This window comes from Dendrobates tinctorius, unplaced genomic scaffold, assembly GCF_039654945.1.
Source record: "Dendrobates tinctorius isolate UK_male_01 unplaced genomic scaffold, ASM3965494v1 ptg000182l, whole genome shotgun sequence".
NCBI classification, from domain to species: Eukaryota; Metazoa; Chordata; class Amphibia; order Anura; family Dendrobatidae; genus Dendrobates; species Dendrobates tinctorius.
In genome coordinates, this window is record NW_027361849.1 from 2475736 (window position 1) to 2501028 (window position 25293).

General features: G+C 55.9%; 1 protein-coding gene across 3 annotated transcripts in view; it reads left to right on the forward strand.

Annotated features, from left to right (window-relative positions):
• OSBPL11 (oxysterol binding protein like 11) overlaps positions 1–25293 on the forward strand; it is a 73152-nt gene that overhangs the window by 38437 nt on the left and 9422 nt on the right. For all 3 annotated transcript variants that reach the window (XR_012221455.1, XM_073551917.1, XM_073551918.1), the window contains exons 9-12: positions 34–517; positions 12993–13179; positions 13274–13456; positions 13791–13944. Coding sequence is in view for 2 of the 3 variants with exons in the window: in XM_073551917.1 (XP_073408018.1) it covers positions 34–517; positions 12993–13179; positions 13274–13456; positions 13791–13944 (1008 nt within the window). In the remaining variant the exon portion in view is untranslated. The remainder of the gene's footprint in view (positions 1–33; positions 518–12992; positions 13180–13273; positions 13457–13790; positions 13945–25293) is intronic.

The window sequence follows — 25293 nt, forward strand, 5'->3', positions numbered from 1 at the left end:
GTCCTCCACATTCTCACCGTCTGTTCCTTCCAGGTTGTCCTCCCCACCTTCATCCTGGAGAAGCGGTCACTCCTGGAGATGTACGCAGACTTCCTGTCCCACCCCGACCTCTTCCTGGCCATCAGTGGGGGGCTCACCCCCGAGGCTCGCATGCTGCTCTTTGTGGAATATTACCTGACCTCCTTCCATGAAGGACGCAAGGGCGCCCTTGCAAAGAAGCCGTACAACCCCATCATCGGAGAGACCTTCCACTGCTCCTGGCGGGTCTCCAAGGAGAGCGTGCTGGCCCCCCAAACCTCAGAGACTTCAGAGGGCGAGCAGGATCCGAGGCCGGAGGACACCACGGCCTGCCAGGACTACGACTCGGTCAGGTTTGTGGCTGAGCAGGTTTCTCACCACCCTCCAGTGTCCGGATTCTACGCAGAGTGTCCTGAGCGCAAAATGTGTGTCAATGCCCACGTGTGGACCAAGAGCAAGTTCATGGGGATGTCCATCGGGGTCACCATGGTGGGAGAAGGTGAGCAGGGGCCACAGGCTCTGCAACACAAAGCAAATCTGCCACTGTGCCGTACAGTGTATGCAGGTCCCGTACGGTGTGGGGTGTCCAGTACAGTGTATGTAGGTCCCGTACAGCATGGGGCGTCCCGTACAGCATATACAGGTCCCGTACAGCAGGGTGCGTCCTGTACAGTGTATACAGGTCCCGTACAGCAGGGGGCGTCCCGTACAGTATATACAGGTCCCGTACAGCATGGGGCGTCCCGTACAGTATATACAGGTCCCGTACAGCATGGGGCGTCCTGTACAGTATATACAGGTCCCGTACAGTATATACAGGTCCCGTACAGTATATACAGGTCCCGTACAGTATATACAGGTCCAGTACAGCATGGGGCGTCCTGTACAGTGTATACAGGTCCCGTACAGCAGGGGGCGTCCTGTTCAGTGTATACAGGTCCCGTACAGCATGGGGCGTCCTGTACAGTGTATACAGGTCCCGTACAGCAGGGGGCGTCCCGTACAGTATATACAGGTCCCGTACAGCAGGGGGCGTCACGTACAGTATATACAGGTTCCGTACAGTATATACAGGTCCCGTACAGCAGGGGGCGTCCTGTACAGTATATACAGGTCCCGTACAGCAGGGGGCGTCCTGTACAGTATATACAGGTCCCGTACAGCAGGGGGCGTCCTGTACAGTATATACAGGTCCCGTACAGCAGGGGGCTTCCTGTACAGTATATCCAGGTCCCGTACAGAATGGGGCGTCCCGTACAGTATATACAGGTCCCGTACAGAATGGGGGGTCCCGTACAGTATGTACAGGTCCCGTACAGAATGGGGAGTCCCGTACAGCATGGGGCGTCCCGTACAGTCTATACAGGTCCCGTACAGCATGGGGCGTCCCGTACACTCTATACAGGTCCCGTACAACAGGGGGCGTCCCGTACAGTATATACAGGTCCCGTACAGCAGGGGGCGTCCCGTACAGTATATACAGGTCCCGTACAGCAGGGGGCGTCCCGTACAGTCTATACAGGTCCCGTACAGAATGGGGGGTCCCGTACAGTATGTACAGATCCCGTACAGAATGGGGAGTCCCGTACAGCATGGGGCGTCCCGTACAGTCTATACAGGTCCCGTACAGCATGGGGCGTCTCGTACAGTGTATACAGGTCCCGTACAACAGGGGGCGTCCCGTACAGTATATACAGGTCCCGTACAGCAGGGGGCGTCCTGTACAGTATATACAGGTCCCGTACAGCATGGGGCGTCCTGTACAGTATATACAGGTCCCGTACAGCAGGGGGAGTCCTGTACAGTATATACAGGTCCCGTACAGCAGGGGGCGTCCCGTACAGTATATACAGGTCCCGTACAGCAGGGGGTGTCCCGTACAGTATATACAGGTCCCGTACAGCATGGGGCGTCCCGTACAGTATATACAGGTCCCGTACAACAGGGGGCGTCCCGTACAGTATATACAGGTCCCGTACAGCATGGGGCGTCCCGTACAGTATATACAGGTCCCGTACAGCAGGGGGCGTCTCGTACAGTATATACAGGTCCCGTACAGCATGGGGCGTCCCGTACAGTATATACAGGTCGCGTACAACAGGGGGTGTCCCGTACAGTATATACAGGTCCCGTACAACAGGGGGCGTCCCGTACAGTATATACAGGTCCCGTACAGCATGGGGCGTCCCGTACAGTATATACAGGTCCCGTACAGCAGGGGGAGTCCCGTACAGTATATACAGGTCCCGTACAGCATGGGGCGTCCCGTACAGTATATACAGGTCCCGTACAACAGGGGGCGTCCCGTACAGTATATACAGGTCCCGTACAGCAGGGGGCGTCCCGTACAGTCTATACAGGTCCCGTACAGCAGGGGGCGTCCCGTACAGTCTATACAGGTCCCGTACAGCAGGGGGCGTCCCGTACAGTATATACAGGTCCCGTACAGAATGGGGCGTCCCGTACAGTATGTACAGGTCCCGTACAGCATGGGGCGTCTCGTACAGTGTGTACAGGTCCCGTACAGCATATACAGGTCCCGTACAGCATGGGGCGTCCTGTACAGTGTATACAGGTCCCGTACAGCAGGGGGCGTCCCGTACAGTATATACAGGTCCCGTACAGCAGGGGGCGTCCCGTACAGTATATACAGGTCCCGTACAGCATGGGGAGTCCCGTACAGTATATATAGGTCCCCTACAGCAGGGGGAGTCCTGTACAGTATATACAGGTCCCGTACAGCAGGGGGCGTCCCGTACAGTATATACAGGTCCCGTACAGCAGGGGGAGTCCCGTACAGTATATACAGGTCCCCTACAGCAGGGGGAGTCCCGTACAGTATATATAGGTCCCCTACAGCAGGGGGAGTCCCGTACAGTATATACAGGTCCCGTACAGCAGGGGGCGTCCCGTACAGTATATACAGGTCCCGTACAGCAGGGGGCGTCCCGTACAGTCTATACAGGTCCCGTACAGTATATACAGGTCCCGTACAGCATGGGGCATCCCGTACAGTATATACAGGTTCCGTACAGCATGGAGCGTCCTGTACAGTATATACAGGTCCCGTACAGCAGGGGGTGTCCTGTACAGTATATACAGGTCCCGTACAGCAGGGGGTGTCCTGTACAGTATATACAGGTCCCGTACAGCAGGGGGTGTCCTGTACAGTATATACAGGTCCCGTACAGCAGGGGGTGTCCTGTACAGTATATACAGGTCCCGTACAGCAGGGGGCGTCCCGTACAGTATATACAGGTCCCGTACAGAATGGGGCGTCCCGTACAGTATATACAGGTCCCGTACAGAATGAGGTGTCCCGTACAGTATATACAGGTCCCGTACAGTGTATACAGGTCCCCTACAGCATGGGGCGTCCCGTACAGTATATACAGGTCGTGTACAGCATGGGGAGTCCCGTATAGTATATACAGGTCCCGTACAGCATGGGGCGTCCCGTACAGTATATACAGGTCCCGTACAGCATGGGGCGTCCCGTACAGTATATACAGGTCCCGTACAGCATGGGGAGTCCCGTACAGTATATACAGGTCCCGTACAGCAGGGAGCGTCCCGTACAGTATATACAGGTCCCGTACAGCAGGGGGCGTCACGTACAGCGTATACAGGTCCCGTACAGCGTATACAGGTCCCGTACAGCATATACAGGTCCCGTACAGCATGGGGAGTCCCGTACACTATATACAGGTCCCGTACAGCGTATACAGGTCCCGTACAGCATATACAGGTCCCGTACAGCATGGGGAGTCCCGTACAGTATATACAGGTCCCGTACAGCATGGGGAGTCCCGTACAGTATATACAGGTCCCGTACAGCATGGGGAGTCCCGTACAGTATATACAGGTCCCGTACAGCAGGGGGCGTCCCGTACAGTATATACAGGTCCCGTACAGCAGGGGGCGTCCCGTACAGTATATACAGCTCCCGTACAGCAGGGGGCGTCCCGTACAGTCTATACAGGTCCCGTACAGCATGGGGCGTCCCGTACAGTATATACAGGTTCCGTACAGCATGGGGCGTCCCGTACAGTATATACAGGTCCCGTACAGCATGGGGCGTCCTGTACAGTATATACAGGTCCCGTACAGCATGGGGCGTCCCGTACAGTATATACAGGTCCCGTACAGTATATACAGGTCCCGTACAGCATGGGGCGTCCTGTACAGTATATACAGGTCCTGTACAGCATGGGGCGTCCCGTACAGTATATACAGGTCCCGTACAGCATGGGGCGTCCTGTACAGTATATACAGGTCCCGTACAGCATGGGGCGTCCCGTACAGTATATACAGGTCCCGTACAGTATATACAGGTCCCGTACAGCATGGGGCGTCCTGTACAGTATATACAGGTCCTGTACAGCATGGGGCGTCCCGTACAGTATATACAGGTCCTGTACAGCATGGGGCGTCCCGTACAGTATATACAGGTCCCCTACAGCAGGGGGCGTCCTGTACAATATATACAGGTCCCGTACAGCATGGGGCGTCCTGTACAGTATATACAGGTCCCGTACAGCAGGGGGGCGTCCTGTACAGTATATACAGGTCCCGTACAGCAGGGGGGCGTCCTGTACAGTATATACAGGTTCTGTACAGCATGGGGCGTCCCGTACAGTATATACAGGTCCCCTACAGCAGGGGGCGTCCCGTACAGTATATACAGGTCCCGTACAGCATGGGGCGTCCCGTACAGTATATGCAGGTCCCGTACAGCATGGGGCGTCCTGTACAGTATATACAGGTCCTGTACAGCATGGGGCGTCCCGTACAGTATATACAGGTCCCGTACAGCATGGGGCGTCCCGTACAGTATATACAGGTCCCTTACAGCATGGGGCGTCCTGTACAGTATATACAGGTCCCGTACAGTATATACAGGTCCCGTACAGTATATACAGGTCCCGTACAGCATGGGGGCGTCCCGTACAGTATATACAGGTCCCGTACAGCAGGGGGCGTCCTGTACAGTATATACAGGTCCTGTACAGCATGGGGCGTCCCGTACAGTATATACAGGTCCCGTACAGCATGGGGCGTCACGTACAGTATATACAGGTCCCGTACAGCATGGGGCGTCCTGTACAGTATATACAGGTCCTGTACAGCATGGGGCGTCCCGTACAGTATATACAGGTCCCGTACAGCATGGGGCGTCCTGTACAGTATATACAGGTCCTGTACAGCATGGGGCGTCCCGTACAGTATATACAGGTCCCCTACAGCAGGGGGCGTCCCGTACAGTATATACAGGTCCCGTACAGCATGGGGCGTCCCGTACAGTATATGCAGGTCCCGTACAGCATGGGGCGTCCTGTACAGTATATACAGGTCCTGTACAGCATGGGGCGTCCCGTACAGTATATACAGGTCCCGTACAGCATGGGGCGTCCCGTACAGTATATACAGGTCCCTTACAGCATGGGGCGTCCTGTACAGTATATACAGGTCCCGTACAGTATATACAGGTCCCGTACAGTATATACAGGTCCCGTACAGTATATACAGGTCCCGAACAGCATGGGGGCGTCCCGTACAGTATATACAGGTCCCGTACAGCATGGGGCGTCCTGTACAGTATATACAGGTCCTGTACAGCATGGGGCGTCCCGTACAGTATATACAGGTCCCGTACAGCATGGGGCGTCCTGTACAGTATATACAGGTCCCGTACAGCATGGGGCGTCCTGTACAGTATATACAGGTCCTGTACAGCATGGGGCGTCCCGTACAGTATATACAGGTCCCCTACAGCAGGGGGCGTCCTGTACAGTATATACAGGTCCCGTACAGCAGGGGGCGTCACGTACAGTATATACAGGTCCCGTACAGCATGGGGCGTCCTGTACAGTATATACAGGTCCTGTACAGCATGGGGCGTCCCGTACAGTATATACAGGTCCCGTACAGCATGGGGCGTCCTGTACAGTATATACAGGTCCTGTACAGCATGGGTGTCCCGTACAGTATATACAGGTCCCGTACAGTATATACAGGTCCCGTACAGCATGGGGCGTCCCGTACAGTATATACAGGTCCCGTACAGCATGGGGCGTCCTGTACAGTATATACAGGTCCCGTACAGCATGGGGCGTCCCGTACAGTATATACAGGTCCCGTACAGTATATACAGGTCCCCTACAGCAGGGGGCGTCCTGTACAGTATATACAGGTCCCGTACAGCAGGGGGCGTCACGTACAGTATATACAGGTCCCGTACAGCATGGGGCGTCCTGTACAGTATATACAGGTCCTGTACAGCATGGGGCGTCCCGTACAGTATATACAGGTCCCGTACAGCATGGGGCGTCCTGTACAGTATATACAGGTCCTGTACAGCATGGGGCGTCCCGTACAGTATATACAGGTCCCCTACAGCAGGGGGCGTCACGTACAGTATATACAGGACCCGTACAGCAGGGGGCGTCACGTACAGTATATACAGGTCCCGTACAGCAGGGGGCGTCCTGTACAGTATATACAGGTCCTGTACAGCATGGGGCGTCCTGTACAGTATATACAGGTCCCGTACAGCAGGGGGCGTCACGTACAGTATATACAGGTCCCGTACAGCATGGGGCGTCCTGTACAGTATATACAGGTCCCGTACAGCATGGGGCGTCCCGTACAGTATATACAGGTCCCGTACAGCATGGGGCGTCCCGTACAGTATATACAGGTCCCGTACAGCATGGGGCGTCCCGTACAGTATATACAGGTCCCGTACAGCAGGGGGAGTCCCGTACAGTATATACAGGTCCCGTACAGCATGGGGCGTCCCGTACAGTATATACAGGTCCCGTACAGCATGGGGCGTCCTGTACAGTATATACAGGTCCTGTACAGCATGGGGCGTCCCGTACAGTATATACAGGTCCCGTACAGCATGGGGCGTCCTGTACAGTATATACAGGTCCCGTACAGCATGGGGCGTCCCGTACAGTATATACAGGTCCCGTACAGCAGGGGGAGTCCCGTACAGTATATACAGGTCCCGTACAGCAGGGGGCGTCCCGTACAGTATATACAGGTCCCGTACAGCATGGGGCGTCCTGTACAGTATATACAGGTCCCGTACAGCATGGGGCGTCCCGTACAGTATATACAGGTCCCGTACAGTATATACAGGTCCCGTACAGCATGGGGCGTCCTGTACAGTATATACAGGTCCTGTACAGCATGGGGCGTCCCGTACAGTATATACAGGTCCCGTACAGCATGGGGCGTCCTGTACAGTATATACAGGTCCCGTACAGCAGGGGGCGTCCCGTACAGTATATACAGGTCCCCTACAGCAGGGGGCGTCCCGTACAGTATATACAGGTCCCGTACAGCAGTGGGCGTCCCGCGCGAGGTGTATGTGTAGTGGGCCACACAGGACAAGTAGTGGACAACCCACAATACAGTGACGCTGTGCAGAACACATGAGGGAGCCTGCGATACGGTGTCAGATGTCGGCTATAAGCCAGGCGTCCGATTCTGTGTGGACCCCACGGCTGCGCTCCCCGGTATCGGTACATGTGGTGGTCTGACGGCTGCACTCCCCGGTATCGGTACATGTGGTGGTCTGACGGCTGCGCTCCCCGGTATCGGTACATGTGGTGGTCTGACGGCTGCGCTCCCCGGTATCGGTACATGTGGTGGTCTGACGGCTGCGCTCCCCGGTATCGGTACATGTGGTGGTCTGACGGCTGCGCTCCCCGGTATCGGTACATGTGGTGGTCTGACGGCTGCGCTCCCCGGTATCGGTACATGTGGTGGTCTGACGGCTGCGCTCCCCGGTATCGGTACATGTGGTGGTCTGACGGCTGCGCTCCCCGGTATCGGTACATGTGGTGGTCTGACGGCTGCGCTCCCCGGTATCGGTACATGTGGTGGTCTGACGGCTGCGCTCCCCGGTATCGGTACATGTGGTGGTCTGACGGCTGCGCTCCCCGGTATCGGTACATGTGGTGGTCTGACGGCTGCGCTCCCCGGTATCGGTACATGTGGTGGTCTGACGGCTGCGCTCCCCGGTATCGGTACATGTGGTGGTCTGACGGCTGCGCTCCCCGGTATCGGTACATGTGGTGGTCTGACGGCTGCGCTCCCTGGTATCGGTACATGTGGTGGTCTGACGGCTGCGCTCCCTGGTATCGGTACATGTGGTGGTCTGACGGCTGCGCTCCCTGGTATCGGTACATGTGGTGGTCTGACGGCTGCGCTCCCTGGTATCGGTACATGTGGTGGTCTGACGGCTGCGCTCCCTGGTATCGGTACATGTGGTGGTCTGACGGCTGCGCTCCCCGGTATCGGTACATGTGGTGGTCTGACGGCTGCGCTCCCCGGTATCGGTACATGTGGTGGTCTGACGGCTGCGCTCTCTGGTATCGGTACATGTGGTGGTCTGATGGCTGCGCTCCCTGGTATCGGTACATGTGGTGGTCTGACGGCTGCGCTCCCTGGTATCGGTACATGTGGTGGTCTGACGGCTGCGCTCTCTGGTATCGGTACATGTGGTGGTCTGATGGCTGCGCTCCCTGGTATCGGTACATGTGGTGGTCTGATGGCTGCGCTCCCTTGTATCGGTACATGTGGTGGTCTGACGGCTGCGTTCCCTGGCATCGGTACATGTGGTGGTCTGACGGCTGCGCTCCCCGGTATCGGTACATGTGGTGGTCTGACGGCTGCGCTCCCCGGTATCGGTACATGTGGTGGTCTGACGGCTGCGCTCTCTGGTATCGGTACATGTGGTGGTCTGATGGCTGCGCTCTCTGGTATCGGTACATGTGGTGGTCTGACGGCTGCGCTCTCTGGTATCGGTACATGTGGTGGTCTGATGGCTGCGCTCCCTGGTATCGGTACATGTGGTGGTCTGATGGCTGCGCTCCCTTGTATCGGTACATGTGGTGGTCTGACGGCTGCGTTCCCTGGCATCGGTACATGTGGTGGTCTGACGGCTGCGCTCCCCGGTATCGGTACATGTGGTGGTCTGACGGCTGCGCTCCCCGGTATCGGTACATGTGGTGGTCTGACGGCTGCGCTCCCTGGTATCGGTACATGTGGTGGTCTGACGGCTGCGCTCCCTGGCATCGGTACATGTGGTGGTCTGACGGCTGCGCTCCCCGGTATCGGTACATGTGGTGGTCTGACGGCTGCGCTCCCCGGTATCGGTACATGTGGTGGTCTGACGGCTGCGCTCCCCGGTATCGGTACATGTGGTGGTCTGACGGCTGCGCTCCCCGGTATCGGTACATGTGGTGGTCTGATGGCTGCGCTCCCCGGTATCGGTACATGTGGTGGTCTGGGGAAGACTGGCCATAGGAGAATGGCACCAACATGATGGCCAAGAGACAAAAAGGAAAGACCTGCACCCGGGGATTTCCAGAAAAAGTCCGATTTTGTCTTTTATTTAATGTTTGTAAATATGTAAAAACATCTAAGTCCTAGAATGTCCAGAGGCGACCCCCCCCCGCGCACGCTGGCGCGGTCACACTGCGTCATTGACTTTCTATCACACGGATTGTTTTACAAACAATGCATTAAGTAAAGGAATAAATCTGACTTTTTATGGAAATCCCCGGGTTTTTCCTTTTTTGCCGGCATTTACACGTGGACTCCAGCCACACTGACCCCCGCGGTCCTGGGAAAATCCTTTTTCCTTTTTTCCTACGTTGATTTAAGATGCCCAAAAGGTACCGGAGAGACGACACCAGCAGGGGCTCACCGGGCCGGTGCCTCCGCCCCAACGCGCGTTACGGGGCACATCTTAGTCAGGACTGCTGGTCGTGGTTCTGTGGAGTCTGACCCCAGTCCTCATGGGTAATGGTCTCCAGGACCATCACGATCCCCCTCCGTGCTCCACTGTCTCCTCGCCGATCCCCCGCCGTGCTCCACTGTCTCTTGGCCATCCCCCTCTGTGCTCCACTGTCTCCTCGCCGATCCCCCGCCGTGCTCCACTGTCTCTTCGCCGATCCCCTGCCGTGCTCCACTGTCTCTTCGCCGAGCCCCCGCCGTGCTCCACTGTCTCTTCGCCGAGCCCCCGCCGTGCTCCGCTGTCTCCTCGCCGAGCCCCCGCCGTGCTCCGCTGTCTCCTCGCCGAGCCCCCGCCGTGCTCCGCTGTCTCCTCGCCGAGCCCCCGCCGTGCTCCGCTGTCTCCTCGCCGAGCCCCCGCCGTGCTCCGCTGTCTCCTCGCCGAGCCCCCGCCGTGCTCCGCTGTCTCCTCGCCGAGCCCCCGCCGTGCTCCGCTGTCTCCTCGCCGAGCCCCCGCCGTGCTCCGCTGTCTCCTCGCCGATCCCCCGCCGTGCTCCGCTGTCTCCTCGCCGATCCCCCGCCGTGCTCCGCTGTCTCCTCGCCGAGCCCCCGCCGTGCTCCGCTGTCTCCTCGCCGAGCCCCCGCCGTGCTCCGCTGTCTCCTCGCCGAGCCCCCGCCGTGCTCCGCTGTCTCCTCGCCGAGCCCCCGCCGTGCTCCGCTGTCTCCTCGCCGAGCCCCCGCCGTGCTCCGCTGTCTCCTCGCCGAGCCCCCGCCGTGCTCCCCTGTCTCCTCGCCGAGCCCCCGCCGTGCTCCCCTGTCTCCTCGCCGAGCCCCCGCCGTGCTCCACTGTCTCCTCGCCGAGCCCCCGCCGTGCTCCACTGTCTCCTCGCCGAGCCCCCGCCGTGCTCCACTGTCTCCTCGCCGAGCCCCCGCCGTGCTCCACTGTCTCCTCGCCGAGCCCCCGCCGTGCTCCACTGTCTCCTCGCCGAGCCCCCGCCGTGCTCCACTGTCTCCTCGCCGAGCCCCCGCCGTGCTCCACTGTCTCCTCGCCGAGCCCCCGCCGTGCTCCACTGTCTCTTCGCCGAGCCCCCGCCGTCTCCTCGCCGAGCCCCCGCCGTGCTCCGCCGTCTCCTCGCCGAGCCCCCGAGATCTTGTGCGACTTTTGCTGATTCTACAGAAACCTCTGAATTTACACAAAGGAAAGAAAACATAACTGTAGAAAGTCACTGTGCTGATCAGTGGAAACAGTCAGCATGTTGCTACATCCCCACATACACAACCTGGGGAGAACACGACTCTTCCCATAATGTAAGTCACTATGACCGGCAGAATAGTGAGTGCAGCTCTGGAGTATATACAGGATGTAACTTGGGATCAGTAATGTAATGTATGTACACAGTGACTGCACCAGCAGAATAGTGAGTGCAGCTCTGGAGTATAATACAGGATGTAACTCAGGATCAGTAATGTAATGTATGTACACAGTGACTGCACCAGCAGAATAGTGAGTGCAGCTCTGGAGTATAATACAGGAGGTAACTCAAGATCAGTAATGTAATGTATGTGCACAGTGACTGCACCAACAGAATAGTGAGTGCAGCTCTGGGGTATAATACAGGATGTAACTCCGGATCAGTAATGTATGTACACAGTGACTGCACCAGCAGAATAGTGAGTGCAGCTCTGGGGTATAATACAGGATGTAACTCAGAATCAGTAATGTAATGTATGTACACAGTGACGGCACCAGCAGTATAGTGAGTGCAGCTCTGGAGTATAATACAGGAGGTAACTCAGGATCAGTAATGTATGTACACAGTGCCTGCACCAGCAGAATAGTGAGTGCAGCTCTGGAGTATAATACAGGAGGTAACTCAAGATCAGTAATGTAATGTATGTACACAGTGACTGCACCAGCAGAATAGTGAGTGCAGCTCTGGGGTATAATACAGGATGTAACTCAGGATCAGTAATGTATGTACACAATGACTGCACCAGCAGAATAGTGAGTGCAGCTCTGGAGTATAATACAGGATGTAACTCAGGATCAGTAATGTAATGTATGTACACAGTGACTGCACCAACAGAATAGTGAGTGCAGCTCCGGAGTATAATACAGGAGGTAACTCAAGATCAGTAATGTAATGTATGTACACAGTGCCTGCACCAGCAGAATAGTGAGTGCAGCTCTGGAGTATAATACAGGAGGTAACTCAAGATCAGTAATGTAATGTATGTACACAGTGACTGCACCAGCAGAATAGTGAGTGCAGCTCTGGGGTATAATACAGGAGGTAACTCCGGATCAGCAATGTAATGTATGTACACAGTGACTGCACCAGCAGAATAGTGAGTGCAGCTCTGGAGTATAATACAGGATGTAACTCAGGATCAGTAATGTAATGTATGTACACACACAGTGACTGCACCAGCAGAATAGTGAGCGCAGCTCTGGGGTATAATACAGGAGGTAACTCAGGATCAGTAATGTATGTACACAGTGACTGCACCAGCAGAATAGTGAGTGCAGCTCTGGGGTATAATACAGGATGTAACTCAGGATCAGTAATGTAATGTATGTGCACAGTGACTGCACCAGCAGAATAGTGAGTGCAGCTCCGGGGTATAATACAGGAGGTAACTCAGGATCAGTAATATATGTACACAGTGACTGCACCAGCAGAATAGTGAGTGCAGCTCTGGGGTATAATACAGGAGGTAACTCAGGATCAGTAATGTAATGTATGTACACAGTGAGTGCAGCTCTGGAGTATATTACAGGAGGTAACTCAGGATCAGTAATCTAATGTATGTACACAGTGACTGCACCAGCAGAATAGTGAGTGCAGCTCTGGGGTATAATACAGGATGTCACTCAGGATCAGTAATGTAATGTATGTACACAGTGACTGCACCAGCAGAATAGTGAGTGCAGCTCTGGAATATAATACAAGATGCAACTCAGGATCAGTAATGTATGTACACAGTGACTGCACCAGCAGAATGAGTGCAGCTCTGGAGTATAATACAGGAGGTAACTCTGGATCAGTAATGTAATGAGCACATGTGCGGTGGGGTCTCGTCCCTACACCCTTCCTCTCCCTGGCAGGAGACCTGCTATAGTTGGGGGGAGTTATCACTTTGTATATGTTTTCCCGGGGGTCTGCGTCGGACCCCTCGTGCTGGGGTTGCTCCGTTCTCAGTGTCGCGTCCTCTTGCAGGGGTCCTGCACCTCCTGGAGTACGGTGAGGAGTACACCTTCACGCTGCCCTGCGCCTACGCCCGCTCCATCCTCACCGTCCCATGGGTGGAGCTAGGAGGGAAAGTGACGGTGACCTGCGCCCAGACCGGCTACTCCGCCGCCATCACCTTCCACACCAAGCCTTTCTATGGGGGAAAGTTACATAGGTGAGGGGTCCGAGCCTCTGCTGGGGGGAGACGGGGGGGGGGGGGGGGGGGGCGGCTCTGCTCGTTGTCACGGCGGCGTCCTGTGTGTTTTCAGGGTGACCGGGGAGGTGAAGCACAACCCGACCAACACGGTGGTGTGTAAGATTCAGGGCGAGTGGAACAGCGTCCTGGAGTTCACGCCCAGCAGCGGAGACGCCCGGTGTGTGGACCTGACGAGGCTGCCGGTGACCAGGAAGCGGGTGCGGCCGGTGGAGAAGCAGGGACTGTTTGAGTCCAGGTGATTGTGCCGAGAATATGGAGACTGCTGGGACTTGTGCTTCCTCTGGGGTTGTCATAGCAACGTTAATGGGCTCTGGGCTTAGATCGCCTTCCTGTCATGTGACCGCCCTTTTCTGAATGTGTTTAGTAAAGGTCACATGACGGGAAACGTGCGCTGAGTGGGAATATGAATGTTACCATGACAACGCCAGAGCAAGCGCAATATGTCCATGGATGGAAAAGAGCCGGAGAGGCCGCGCGCTGCTGTGTAGCCGTCATGGCTGACGCTCCACCGCTGGGGCTGTGCCGACCGCCGGCTGCCACCACTCATCACTCTTGTTTCTGGCGTCCAGGAGGCTGTGGTGCCACGTGACCGAAGCGCTGACGGCGCAAAATATAGACAAGGCCACGGAGCACAAGAGGGCGCTGGAGGAGCGGCAGCGGGCGGAGGAGCGGCACCGCGCCGACACCGAGACGCCATGGAAGACCAAGTACTTCTCCAAGGAGGTGAGTGAGAGCGCGGCCATATACCCCAACCCGCTCTATGGGGGGCTCCAGTCACCCCCAGAGCTGCACTCACTATTCTGCTGTTACACCTTACCCTCCAGTCACCCCCAGAGCTGCACTCACTATTCTGCTGTTACACCTTACCCTCCAGTCACCCCCCAGAGCTGCACTCACTATTCTCCTGTTACACCTTCTCCTCCAGTCATCCCCAGAGCTGCACTCACTATTCTGCTGTTACACCTTACCCTCCAGTCACCCCCAGAGCTGCAGTAACCATTCTGCTGTTACACCTTATCCTCCAGTCACCCCCAGAGCTGCACTCACTATTCTGCTGTTACACCTTATCCTCCAGTCATCCCCAGAGCTGCACTCACTATTCTGCTGTTACACCTTAACCTCCAGTCACCCCCAGAGCTGCAGTCACTATTCTGCTGTTACACCTTACCCTCCAGTCACCCCCAGAGCTGCACTCACTATTCTGCTGTTACACCTTACCCTCCAGTCACCTCCAGAGCTGCACTCACTATTCTGCTGTTACATCGTGTCTTATCCTCCAACTCTCTTATCTTACAAAATTATCAAAATTACACTCAGAAACAAACCACAATACATAAACTAAAGAAAACCAACATAGACAGACATAAAATGTGCAAAACATGCGCAAACAACTGAAAGTCCAAATCCTTTCCTTGTCCTCCACTGAGCTCGGCAGCTTAGGGTCCCCCAGCAGGAATCCACTTAAAAGAGAATACAAAGAAACATAAACCCCTCTCCCCACTCTCACTCCATTCACCCCCATTCACACCTCACCGATTTTACTAGTTTACTATTTACAATTTTACTATTTACAAAAAACAAACGAAAATAACCCTTTCCTGGCCCTCCGCCTTGGAAAAAAAAAGAACTCTGCCACTTTGGCCGACAAACCTTACCTCCTATTACACAGCAGATTTTTTTTTTTTTTTTTTTCCTTTTTCCCTTTTTTTTCCCTCTCCCACACATGGCAACAAGTTCGCAGCCTTTTTTTCCCACCACCTTGCACCGCAGGTCCTACAAGTTTGTAGCCTTGTCACTGCAAAATCTGGTCCACGAAAGTTTATGGCCTTTTGATTCCACACGAAAACTATTTCCAGGGTCCGCAGAGTCTACTTCTCCTGCCCTGCTCCTCTGCTCCTTCATGTTGCTCTTGGCATCCGGTCATCCATCCACCACCCCCCATGCACCCCCCTCCCAACCTGACTACACCCCATCCACACATTCTAACTAAAAACACGTGTGTTATATGTTTTTCCTTTTACCAAAGCACAACCAAAAGACATTTTCCAAAACTCTCAATACCATCCCATCTACTTACGCATTAATATACAAACTAAACACAGCATTTACATACCCAAGGCCCAAGTTTGGCACCTGTAAGCCCAATATCCATTATATGTCCTGTTTTTAAAACAAAAAGCTAAGGTGGCATGCACCAGCCCACCACCAGGAAAACGGGGTTCTAGAGGCTCCATCCCTCACTAACACATTCACCCTGTCCCTCAAGAACGAACACTGTCCCTACTTCTGTCCCTAAAAAAAGAAACCTGTCCCTATCTGTCCCTACCTGCCCCTACTCTACCTAACTTATCATAACTAACTCTCTGTCCCTCAGTGCCTGTCCCTCCCTGTCCCTATCTGCCCCTACTTCTGTCCCTAACACACCCAGTGAAACTTATGCTATCCCTACCCTCATTCACACGGAGCTAGCTCTCCCATGAGTGCGTTTTTAAAAGGAGAGGCCTCTCCAAAGCCAAGAGGCCTTCCTCACACCCAACCTTTCGAACTCCAAAGAACGGACCTTCACCAGGTCACCCAAGATGTTTCCTACCACCTCATCCCTTAGGAGGGTTTTTTCCGCGTCGAAACTAGGCACCGTGCATTCCAAGTGTGGAACCTAACCGCTGCACTGACTAGGAATAAAGTGCACGGGTCCCGGCCACCCAGGGATCTGAACGCTCCATAAACCCACTCAGCGTAGGAGAGGGACGCCAGCCGCGGCCAACGTATGGAAGCACCCACCCTGTTGTAAACCTCTGCATTAAAGGGACAATGAAGCAGGAAGTGCTCCATGCTTTCCAGCACGTCGCCACACTCCTCACGAGGGCAACCCCAGTCATCGGAGTTCCTGCACTTCAAGTTGTCCCTTACATACAGCCTCCCGTGGAAGCAACGCCAGGTCAAGTCCCAAAACTTCATGGGGATCCGCTTAGAATTTAAAAGCCCCAGCCCGACCTCCAGATCCCGGCCTGGGCAATCCTTAAGGGCCAGGGGCTTCTGGAAATGGGTCAACAGGACCCTCCTGTCAAGGCACTGCCTCGACATGGTCCTGATTTCCCACATTCCCAGACCCCACCGGCGGATCACCTTCAGAACCGGGGTAGCGTAAGCCGGGAGATGCCCATGAGGTGTGCGTAGGTCCTTCACCCACCCTCCTGTCTCCCATTCCTGGAAGAAAGGCCAAAGCCAACCCTTGCAGGAGACTACCCACGGAGGAGCCCTCTCTAGCCAGAGGTTGGAGATGTTAGTCTTAAGAAAGGTGTTTACTAGAAACACCACCGGGTTGACCATACCCAACCCGCCTAGTCTCCTCGTGCGGTATGTGACCTCTCTCTTTATTAGGTTGAGCCTATTCCCCCATAACAGTTGGAAGAACAGGCTATAGACCCGTGTCCAGAGAGGTTCTGGAAAGATGCACACACTGCCCAGGTATATCAATAAAGGTAGCAGATAGCCTTTAGCCAGGGCAACCCTTTCCCTCAGGGTTAAAGACCAACCCTTCCATTGGTCCACCTTTTGGGCGGCGATCTTAAGTCTGCCCTCCCAATTTTGCTGGGGGTAGTCCCCGGGGCCAAATTCGATGCCTAGAATTTTGGCAGTGGCCTGGGGCCCTGGAAGGGTGTCCGGGAGATCAAAACTAGGATCTCCCCCTCCCAGCCAGAGACTTTCACACTTATCCCGGTTGATCATGGACCCGGATGCCTCCGAGTAGCGCACTACCTCCGACATGACCCAGTCCGCCTCCCCTCTCGAGGATACGAACAGGGAAACATCATCGGCGTACGCCACCACCCTCAGAGAGGACCCAGAGCCCGCCTGGTCCATCCCGACTCTCGCCAACGGTCCACGATCTACCCTCCTTAGGAAGGGATCGATCGCGAACACGTATAAAAGCGGGCTCAGCGGACAGCCCTGACGGACCCCAGAACCCACCTCAAAAGGGCGACCTGACCAACCGTTAACCAGCGGAAAAGTCTCAGCCCCTTTGGTACAAGATCTCTAACCATTTTACAAACCTCCCAGGCAGACCATACCTCAAAAGGACGGACCAGAGGTACTCGTGGTTGACCCGGTCAAAGGCTTTCGCTTGATCTAATGACAGCAAGTGCCCCTTCCAGTGACCTGCCCTACCCTGCTCCACTGCCTCTCGGACACCGAGCACAGCACTAAAAGTACTGCGGCCTGGAACAGAGCAATGCTGGGCCCCTGAAAGGAGCCGGGGTGCAAACTTCACCAGCCGATTAAACAGCACCTTGGCCAGAACCTTCCGGTCCGTATCGAGAAGCGCTATGGGACGCCAGCTCTCGATACGGGACGGATCCTTACCCTTTGACAGAATAATGAGGACTGACTTCCTCATTGAGCCGGGAAGAGTGCCCGAGGAGAGACACTCAATAAAGACCCCTGTCAAGAGGGGGACCAAGGAGTCCCTAAAAGTCTTATAGAACTCAGATGTTAAGCCATCCGGACCTGGCGATTTCTTGAGCCGAAGCCCATCAATGGCCAGTCTCACTTCCTCTTCCCTGATTTCTTCTGCCAAAACACCAAGAGAGGGGTCACCCCCTGGCTCAGGGACGGCTTCAGCCAGGAAAGCCGACATCCTGTCCCGATCCAGATCCTTCTTTTCCAAGAGGTGTGAGTAGAAGGATCTGACTACCTCCAGGATCCCTGATTTGGATCTGTTCAGGGACCCCGTACTGTCGATCAGTCCTGTCACCATCTTACAATTCACTGACATCTTACAGTTTCTGTAAGGGTCGGGCGAGCGGTACTTCCCGAAGTCCCTCTCAAAAACCAAAGATGTGTGCCTATCATACTGACACCTCTTGAGCAAAGATTTCACTCTGGAGATTTCCTCTCGGTCACCTCCAGTCGAGACAAGCTGCTCGAGTTTCCTCCCCAGGGCCTGGTACAAGCGGTGCCTGTTCAGACTTCTGAGGTTCGAGAGCTGACGGAAGAACCCCGCCACCCGCTTTTTGAAGATCTCCCACCACTCTGACTTACTACTACAGAGATCCAACAGCGGTACCTGGCTCTGAAGAAAATCCTCGAAGGATTGTCTCACCTCCGCTTCTTCCAGCAGGGACGAATTGAGCTTCCACAGCCCTCTTCCCATCCGAGGAGTCTCTGCAACATTCAGAGAAAAGAAAATTAGACAGTGATCGGAGAACTCCACCTCAACGGCGGACACAGCAGAAAAGATGGCGTCCTCCTTCAAAAAAAACCTGTCTATTCTAGACCTACTGCTACCCCTATGGTAGGTGAAACCTCCGTGACCTGGGGTGTGCCGGATGTGGACATCCACCAGGCGAGCTTCACTGGCTATGCTATTCAACGCGACGCTATCATAAGCCAGGCGATCTCCGGGACCCCCCCGGTCACGGGACCTCGTAATGGTGTTGAAGTCCCCACCGAAGACCACCTGCCGGCTCGTAAAAAGAAAGGGCTTGATCCTCAGGAAGAGACATTTGCGGTCCCACTTGGACTGCGGGCCGTAGATGTTGATGAGCCGGAGCTCTTGTCCCCTCATGAAGACATCTAGGATCAGGCACCTCCCCATTTCCAACTCAGTAACCCGTCGGCATTCAACTGCTGCAGTCTTAAAAAGGACTGCCACCCCGCTATACGGCTCGGCCGCAAGAGACCAGTATGAGGGCCCGCACCTCCACTCCCTCCGTGCTTTATAGATGGCCCCCATGTCCGTTAGTCTGGTCTTTTGCAAGAATAAAATTTCTGCCTCAATCCGGGAGAAAAAAATCAAAGGCCGTGAAGCGAGCCGCATCTGACTTAATGCTGGCGACATTAATAGACGCCAGCGTCAACGGGGCGAGTTCAGCCATCATGGGTGATCGAGTTGGATGGCCAATTTCTTCCCTACCCCGCTATCACCTCCACCTGGGGAGGGGTCAGACACCTTCCTTTTCAGGGAAGCTCCCGACGTGTCCATCCCACCCCCCCCGGTGTCCTCGCCCCCGGGTTCCAGGCCTGTCCCCCCCCCCCCCCCCCCTCAGGAGGAACAATGCACCCTGAGGGACGGACTCCGCCATCCCCTGAAGGACCCTCCGGTGTTGCCCCCGGCCCAGTACCCTCGTCTTGCGGTTCATCATCTGAACCTCCGAGGGCGCTGAACCGGTTGGAGAGTCTGATCAGAGGGGGGTCAGCGGGCCCTTCCGTATGCACCCTTGTGGTCGGGGGCGGGGGGGACTTTGAAGGCTTGTCAGCCTTCCTCCCCACCGCTTTGCGCTTGGCACGCCTGGTTTTGCCACCTGGTGCTGTAGGCTGCTCTTGGACATCCTCATCAACACTTATATACTGAGAGGAATTGTCCGAGTCAGCCGCTTTCTCCTCTCTCTCCATCCTCCTGATCTCCTCACTCACCGCACTCTCCCCCAGGGCCTCAGAGGCTTTGGCCACGGGCCTGGAGGGAGGAGCAGGCATCACCCCGGTTGCCCGAGGCTCCACCTGTCCCTTACCTCCCTGGCGCTTTTCCTGCCTCCGCTGGTACGCGGGGCCCCTTGCAGCATTGCCCTTCCTCACTGGCCCCTTAGCCCTTCCCCCTCCGCCACCACCTGCCACAGCAGAAGCAGCGCCAACGGGGGTTGCCCCCCCCGCGGTCTCCCCCCCCCGGGCCTGTGGCGGCATTAGAGAAAGAGCGAGGGCAGCGGCTGAGAGGGTGACCCAGGTCACCACACAGGTGGCACCGAATGTCTTTGCACAAGGCAGCCAGGTGACCTACCCCACCACACAACGCGCACTTCTGCACCTTGCAGTTGGCGCTGAAGTGGGTGGGGTCGCCGCACTTGTGGCAGACCTTCGGTTGCCCCTGGTAGAAGACCAGGATCCTGTCTCTTCCCAGGAACGCCGAGGAAGGGATGTGGGTGACCGTGCCGCCGGAAACCTTCAATTTGACCATGAAGGTCCAGCCCCCCGACCAGATGCCAAACTCGTCCCTGTTCTTTTTTGGGACCTCGGTGACCTCCCCGTAACGGGAAAGCCACGTCATGATGTCCACGCCTGCGAGTGACTCGTTACATGTAACCACGGTCACTCGCTTGACGGAATTTTGGCGAGACACCGCTTGAGCCACGAAGTCTCGCCATCCGGGCTCTTCCCGCACCAGCTCGTAGTTTGACCAGAAGAGCTCAAGCCCCTCTGGCCACACGAAGCTGACGTCAAAGAAGCGGGACGCCGAAGGGTGTATCAGGGCAAAGATGTCATTCGCCCCGAAGCCCATCTTAAGGAGGAGCTCCACCACCTTGCTCCTAGGTGGACAAGCTTCACTGCCCCCCCACCTAAGACGGACCACATTCCTTCTTGGTGGCCCCTGCCCGGCTGTGGGGAGAGACCAAACAGTCCCTCCCTCCCTTTGATTTTGGAAGGCTGCTAGGCCATGTCTCTCTATCCAGAAAGACAGGTCCACTGTCCTCCCCTCTACCATGATCGATCTTTCTCCCATTTGGAGGGCCGCCAGGAAACGGCGGTGCAAACCGCCGTCCCCGGAGGCGAGGAGACCCCCCCCCCCGGAACCACCCCGACCCCCAGCCGCGGCCCCCGCATAATTACGTTGGGGCCTCGCGGCTGGGGGGGCAGACGGGCCAGCCCTCCCACCACTACCACCACTTGTGCCAGCACCCTCATTCACTCTCCCGTTCACTCTTTTATTATTTCCACTCGCTCCGGCACTCACTCCAGCATTTACTGCCACATTCACACTCGCACTCACTCCCTCATCCATATCGCTCACATCACCATTTATGTCCTCAAACAGCTCTTCAAAAATATCTCCTATCTCACTCCCACTCTCACTTCCAGATAGACCACTATTTACATTAGCAGACTTGGTGTTGCAGTACCCCTGCCTGCCTGCTGGGGGCCCTGACTGGCCAGTGCTCTGCTCCTTGGAGCTGCTGGCACTGCTCCAACTCTTGTCCAGGAGTGCCGCTGCCCCTTTAAATACCTCCGAGCAGAGCGCACTCAGTACGCCCTGCCCGAGCCTGGGAGCAGCAGCAGCTCCTGGGTTCTCTGGCTCCACTTTCTTTTCTTTTTGCGGTGTCTTTGCACTGAGGACAGGGACGGCCACTGCCACCGCACCCTGCCCTCTGCTGTTCGCCCCCGCCGGCTTCCCAAGGAGCGCCAGAGCCCCCGCACCACCAGATGGAGGTAAGCGGGCTGGGGACCCCGACAACTCCCTACCGACTTTTGGGGGCACTATGCTGCTTGAGGGTGTAGGCGGGACAGGAGGCAGCGGGCCCGCCAAGGCCACGCCCCCCTGCCGGCCGCAGCCACCCCGGGCAGAGCAGTGACCCCTTGCGAGGCTACGCCCTCCCCAGGTGACGCGGGCACAGCGGGCGGGACAGCGGCCGAGGAGGACACGCCCCCCTCGCATGCCGCAGCCTTTGCAGGCTGGGCTACACTTGGGGAGGCCACGCCCCCCTCACGGACTGTCACTGCGCCCCTGAACCCACCACTTGATGTTGGCAGGGCTGGCCACTCCCCCTCGTCGCCCAGCGGCGGCGGTGCCCCCAGCACGGACCCCTTTTTGGGTCTACGCGCCGGGGACCTCGCTCTTGCCACGGGCGCCGTCAGAGGAGCTACCAGCCCCTTGCATTTTTTTAGCTGCTGCTTCACAGCAGCCTCCACGCCCTTTCTAGGTCTCTGGACCCCCATAAGTGGACCAGACTTAACGGACCCGTGCGTGGGGGATCCAGAGACCCCAGCACTCACCGCCGGAGGTGCGGTCCTGGCTGTACCCGTGCTGAGCGCCAGGCCAGCCCCCCCTGCCACCGGGGACTGAGCCCGGACACCACTACTGCCAATACCGCCAGCGGCTGTTACACCACTGGCACCAGCACCGACCTCCATGTCGCTGCCTGAACCCTCACCGCCACCACCAGATGTGACGGTAAGGTCCAGGCACACATCACTCTGCCCGCGCCCCCGCTGCGGACCCACCACAGGGCCCGAGCCGGGGTGGGCAGCGGGTTCCATACAGCGGGACAGAGGGGCCCCGGAAAGAGGGACAAACATAAGTTTGTCAGCCACGGTGTTTTTTGGCTTGCGCTTGTTTTTTTTCTTTTTCCTCTTTCCGGTTGCCTCGTCCTCAGGGCAGACCTCATCCCCAAAGAGCAGTGTGCCAAACCGCTCTGGGGACTCGATCTGCCTCACCTGCTGTAGGACGAGGCAGCCCCCCTCACTACTACTGTCCCCACTCCCACCAGCCTCCCCCTCGCCCCCACTTTCCTCCGAGTAACTGGAGTCCGGTGGGAGAGCCACTTGCTCAGGGGCCACCCCGCTGCATGTTACCTGGGTGTTGTTGCTCACCAGGCCTTCAGGTGGGGCAGGCGTAGATGTTCCGCCATCCTCCTCCTCCTCCTCTTGGCCCTCCACCTGGCAGGGGCCTCCTGACCCCCCAGGAGACCCTCCGGTCATGGCTCTAAACCGGTCATCGTTTTTCAGTTTCTCTGCAAAGGGGCCGCTCCCACTCAGGATAGCCGCCCGTATCTCCTCCAAGGCCCTGATAGCCCCCTTCAGCCTCTCCACCGTGGCGGAGACCTCAGCTCGTCTCGAGGCGGGGAGCCGGTTCTTAGCCACCGCTCGTGCTCCCCTTAACTCCTCCCGGAGTTTTCTCAGCTGTTTGGCGGCCTCCTCATATTCGCAGAGGTGCGCATGGATGCGGGAGGCGTAGATGGTAGATGGCTCTCCCTCAGCTCTGGAGCCCCAGATGTTGGGGGGCTCTGCCACTGCACCTCTGCTCTGGGCCGCCACTCCTCCGGGAGGAGGAGCCGCCACGGTACCAGCTTCGGGGGGCCCGGTGTCCCGGGGCTCCTGGGTTCTGCGACCCCCTCTCTCCTGGCTCCGTCTCTTCCCCATCTCCCTGGGACTGGCTGGCTGCACCCTGGCCTCCGGATGGTGCTGAGGCCCCCCACCCCCAGCTGGCTTGCCGGAGGGTGGGAGCCAGGGGCACAGCCCCGGCGCTCAGTCCCAGGGAAAGTCCTCTTTCCTGGGAAGGGGGCAGATGGAAAGTCCTTGCAGGAAAAAACCTCCCTTCCCAGGAGCTTAGCAAGACCCTAGCCTGCAGATGCTCAGCACAGATGCTCCTCCTCTTCCTGGGCGTGCTCTATCCTCCAGTCACCTCCAGAGCTGCACTCACTATTCTGCTGATACATCGTGTCTTACCCTCCAGTCACCCCCAGAGCTGCAGTAACCATTCTGCTGTTACACCTTACCCTCCAGTCACCCCCAGAGCTGCACTCACTATTCTGCTGTTACACCTTACCCTCCAGTCACCCCCAGAGCTGCACTCATTATTCTGCTGTTACACCTTATCCTCCAGTCACCCCCAGAGCTGCACTCACTATTCTGCTGTTACACCTTAACCTCCAGTCTCCCCCAGAGCTGCACTCACTATTCTGCTGTTACACCTTAACCTCCAGTCACCCCCAGAGCTGCACTCACTATTCTGCTGTTACACCTTACTCTCCAGTCACCCCCAGAGCTGCATTAACTATTCTGCTGTTACACCTTATCCTCCAGTCACCTCCAGAGCTGCAGTCACTATTCTGCTGCTACATCATGTCTTATTCTCCAGTCACCTTCAGAGCTGCAGTCACTATTTTGCTGTTACATTGTATCTTATCCTCCAACTCTTTTATTTTACAAAATTATCAAAATTACACTCAGAAACAAACCACAATACATAAACTAAAGAAAACCAACATAGACAGACATAAAATGTGCAAAACATGCGCAAACAACTGAAAGTCCAAATCTTTTCCTTGTCCTCCACTGAGCTTGGCAGCTTAGGGTCCCCCAGCAGGAATCCACTTAAAAGAGAATACAAAGAAACATAAACCCCTCTCCCCACTCTCACTCCATTCACCCCCATTCACCCCCATTCACACCTCACCGATTTTACTAGTTTACTATTTACAATTTTACTATTTACAAAAACCAAACGAAAATAACCCTTTCCTGGCCCTCCGCCTTGAAAAAAAACAAGAACTCTGCCACTTTGGCCGACAAACCTTACCTCCTATTACACAGCAAAGATTTTTTTTTTTTTGTTTTTTTTTTTTTTGTTTTTTTTGTTTTTTTTTCTTTTCCCCTCCCACACATGGCAACAAGTTCGCAGCCTTTTTTTTCCCACCACCTTGCACCGCAGGTCCTACAAGTTTGTAGCCTTGTCACTGCAAAATCTGGTCCACGAAAGTTTATGGCCTTTTAATTCCACACGAAAATTATTTCCAGGGTCCGCAGAGTCTACTTCTCCTGCCCTGCTCCTTTGCTCCTTCATGTTGCTCTTGGCATCCGGTCATCCATCCACCACCCCCCATGCACCCCCCTCCCAACCTGACTACACCCCATCCACACATTCTAACTAAAGAAACAAAAAAAAAACGTGTGTTATATGTTTTTCCTTTTACCAAAGCACAACCAAAAGACATTTTCCAAAACTCTCAATACCATCCCATCTACTTACGCATTAATATACAAACTAAACACAGCATTTACATACCCAAGGCCCAAGTTTGGCACCTGTAAGCCCAATATCCATTATATGTCCTGTTTTTAAAACAAAAAGCTAAGGTGGCATGCACCAGCCCACCACCAGGAAAACGGGGTTCTAGAGGCTCCATCCCTCACTAACACATTCATCCTATCCCTCAAGAACTAAGACTGTCCCTACTTCTGTCCCTAAAAAAAGAAACCTGTCCCTATCTGTCCCTACCTGCCCCTACTCTACCTAACTTATCATAACTAACTCTCTATCTGTCCCTCAGTGCCTGTCCCTCCCTGTCCCTATCTGCCCCTACTTCTGTCCCTAACACACCCAGTGAAACTTATGCTATCCCTACCCTCATTCACACGGAGCTAGCTCTCCCTTGAGTGCGTTTTTAAAAGGAGAGGCCTCTCCAAAGCCAAGAGGCCTTCCTCACACCCAACCTTTCGAACTCCAAAGAACGGACCTTCACCAGGTCACCCAAGATGTTTCCTACCACCTCATCCCTTGGGAGGGTTTTTTTCCGCGTCGTA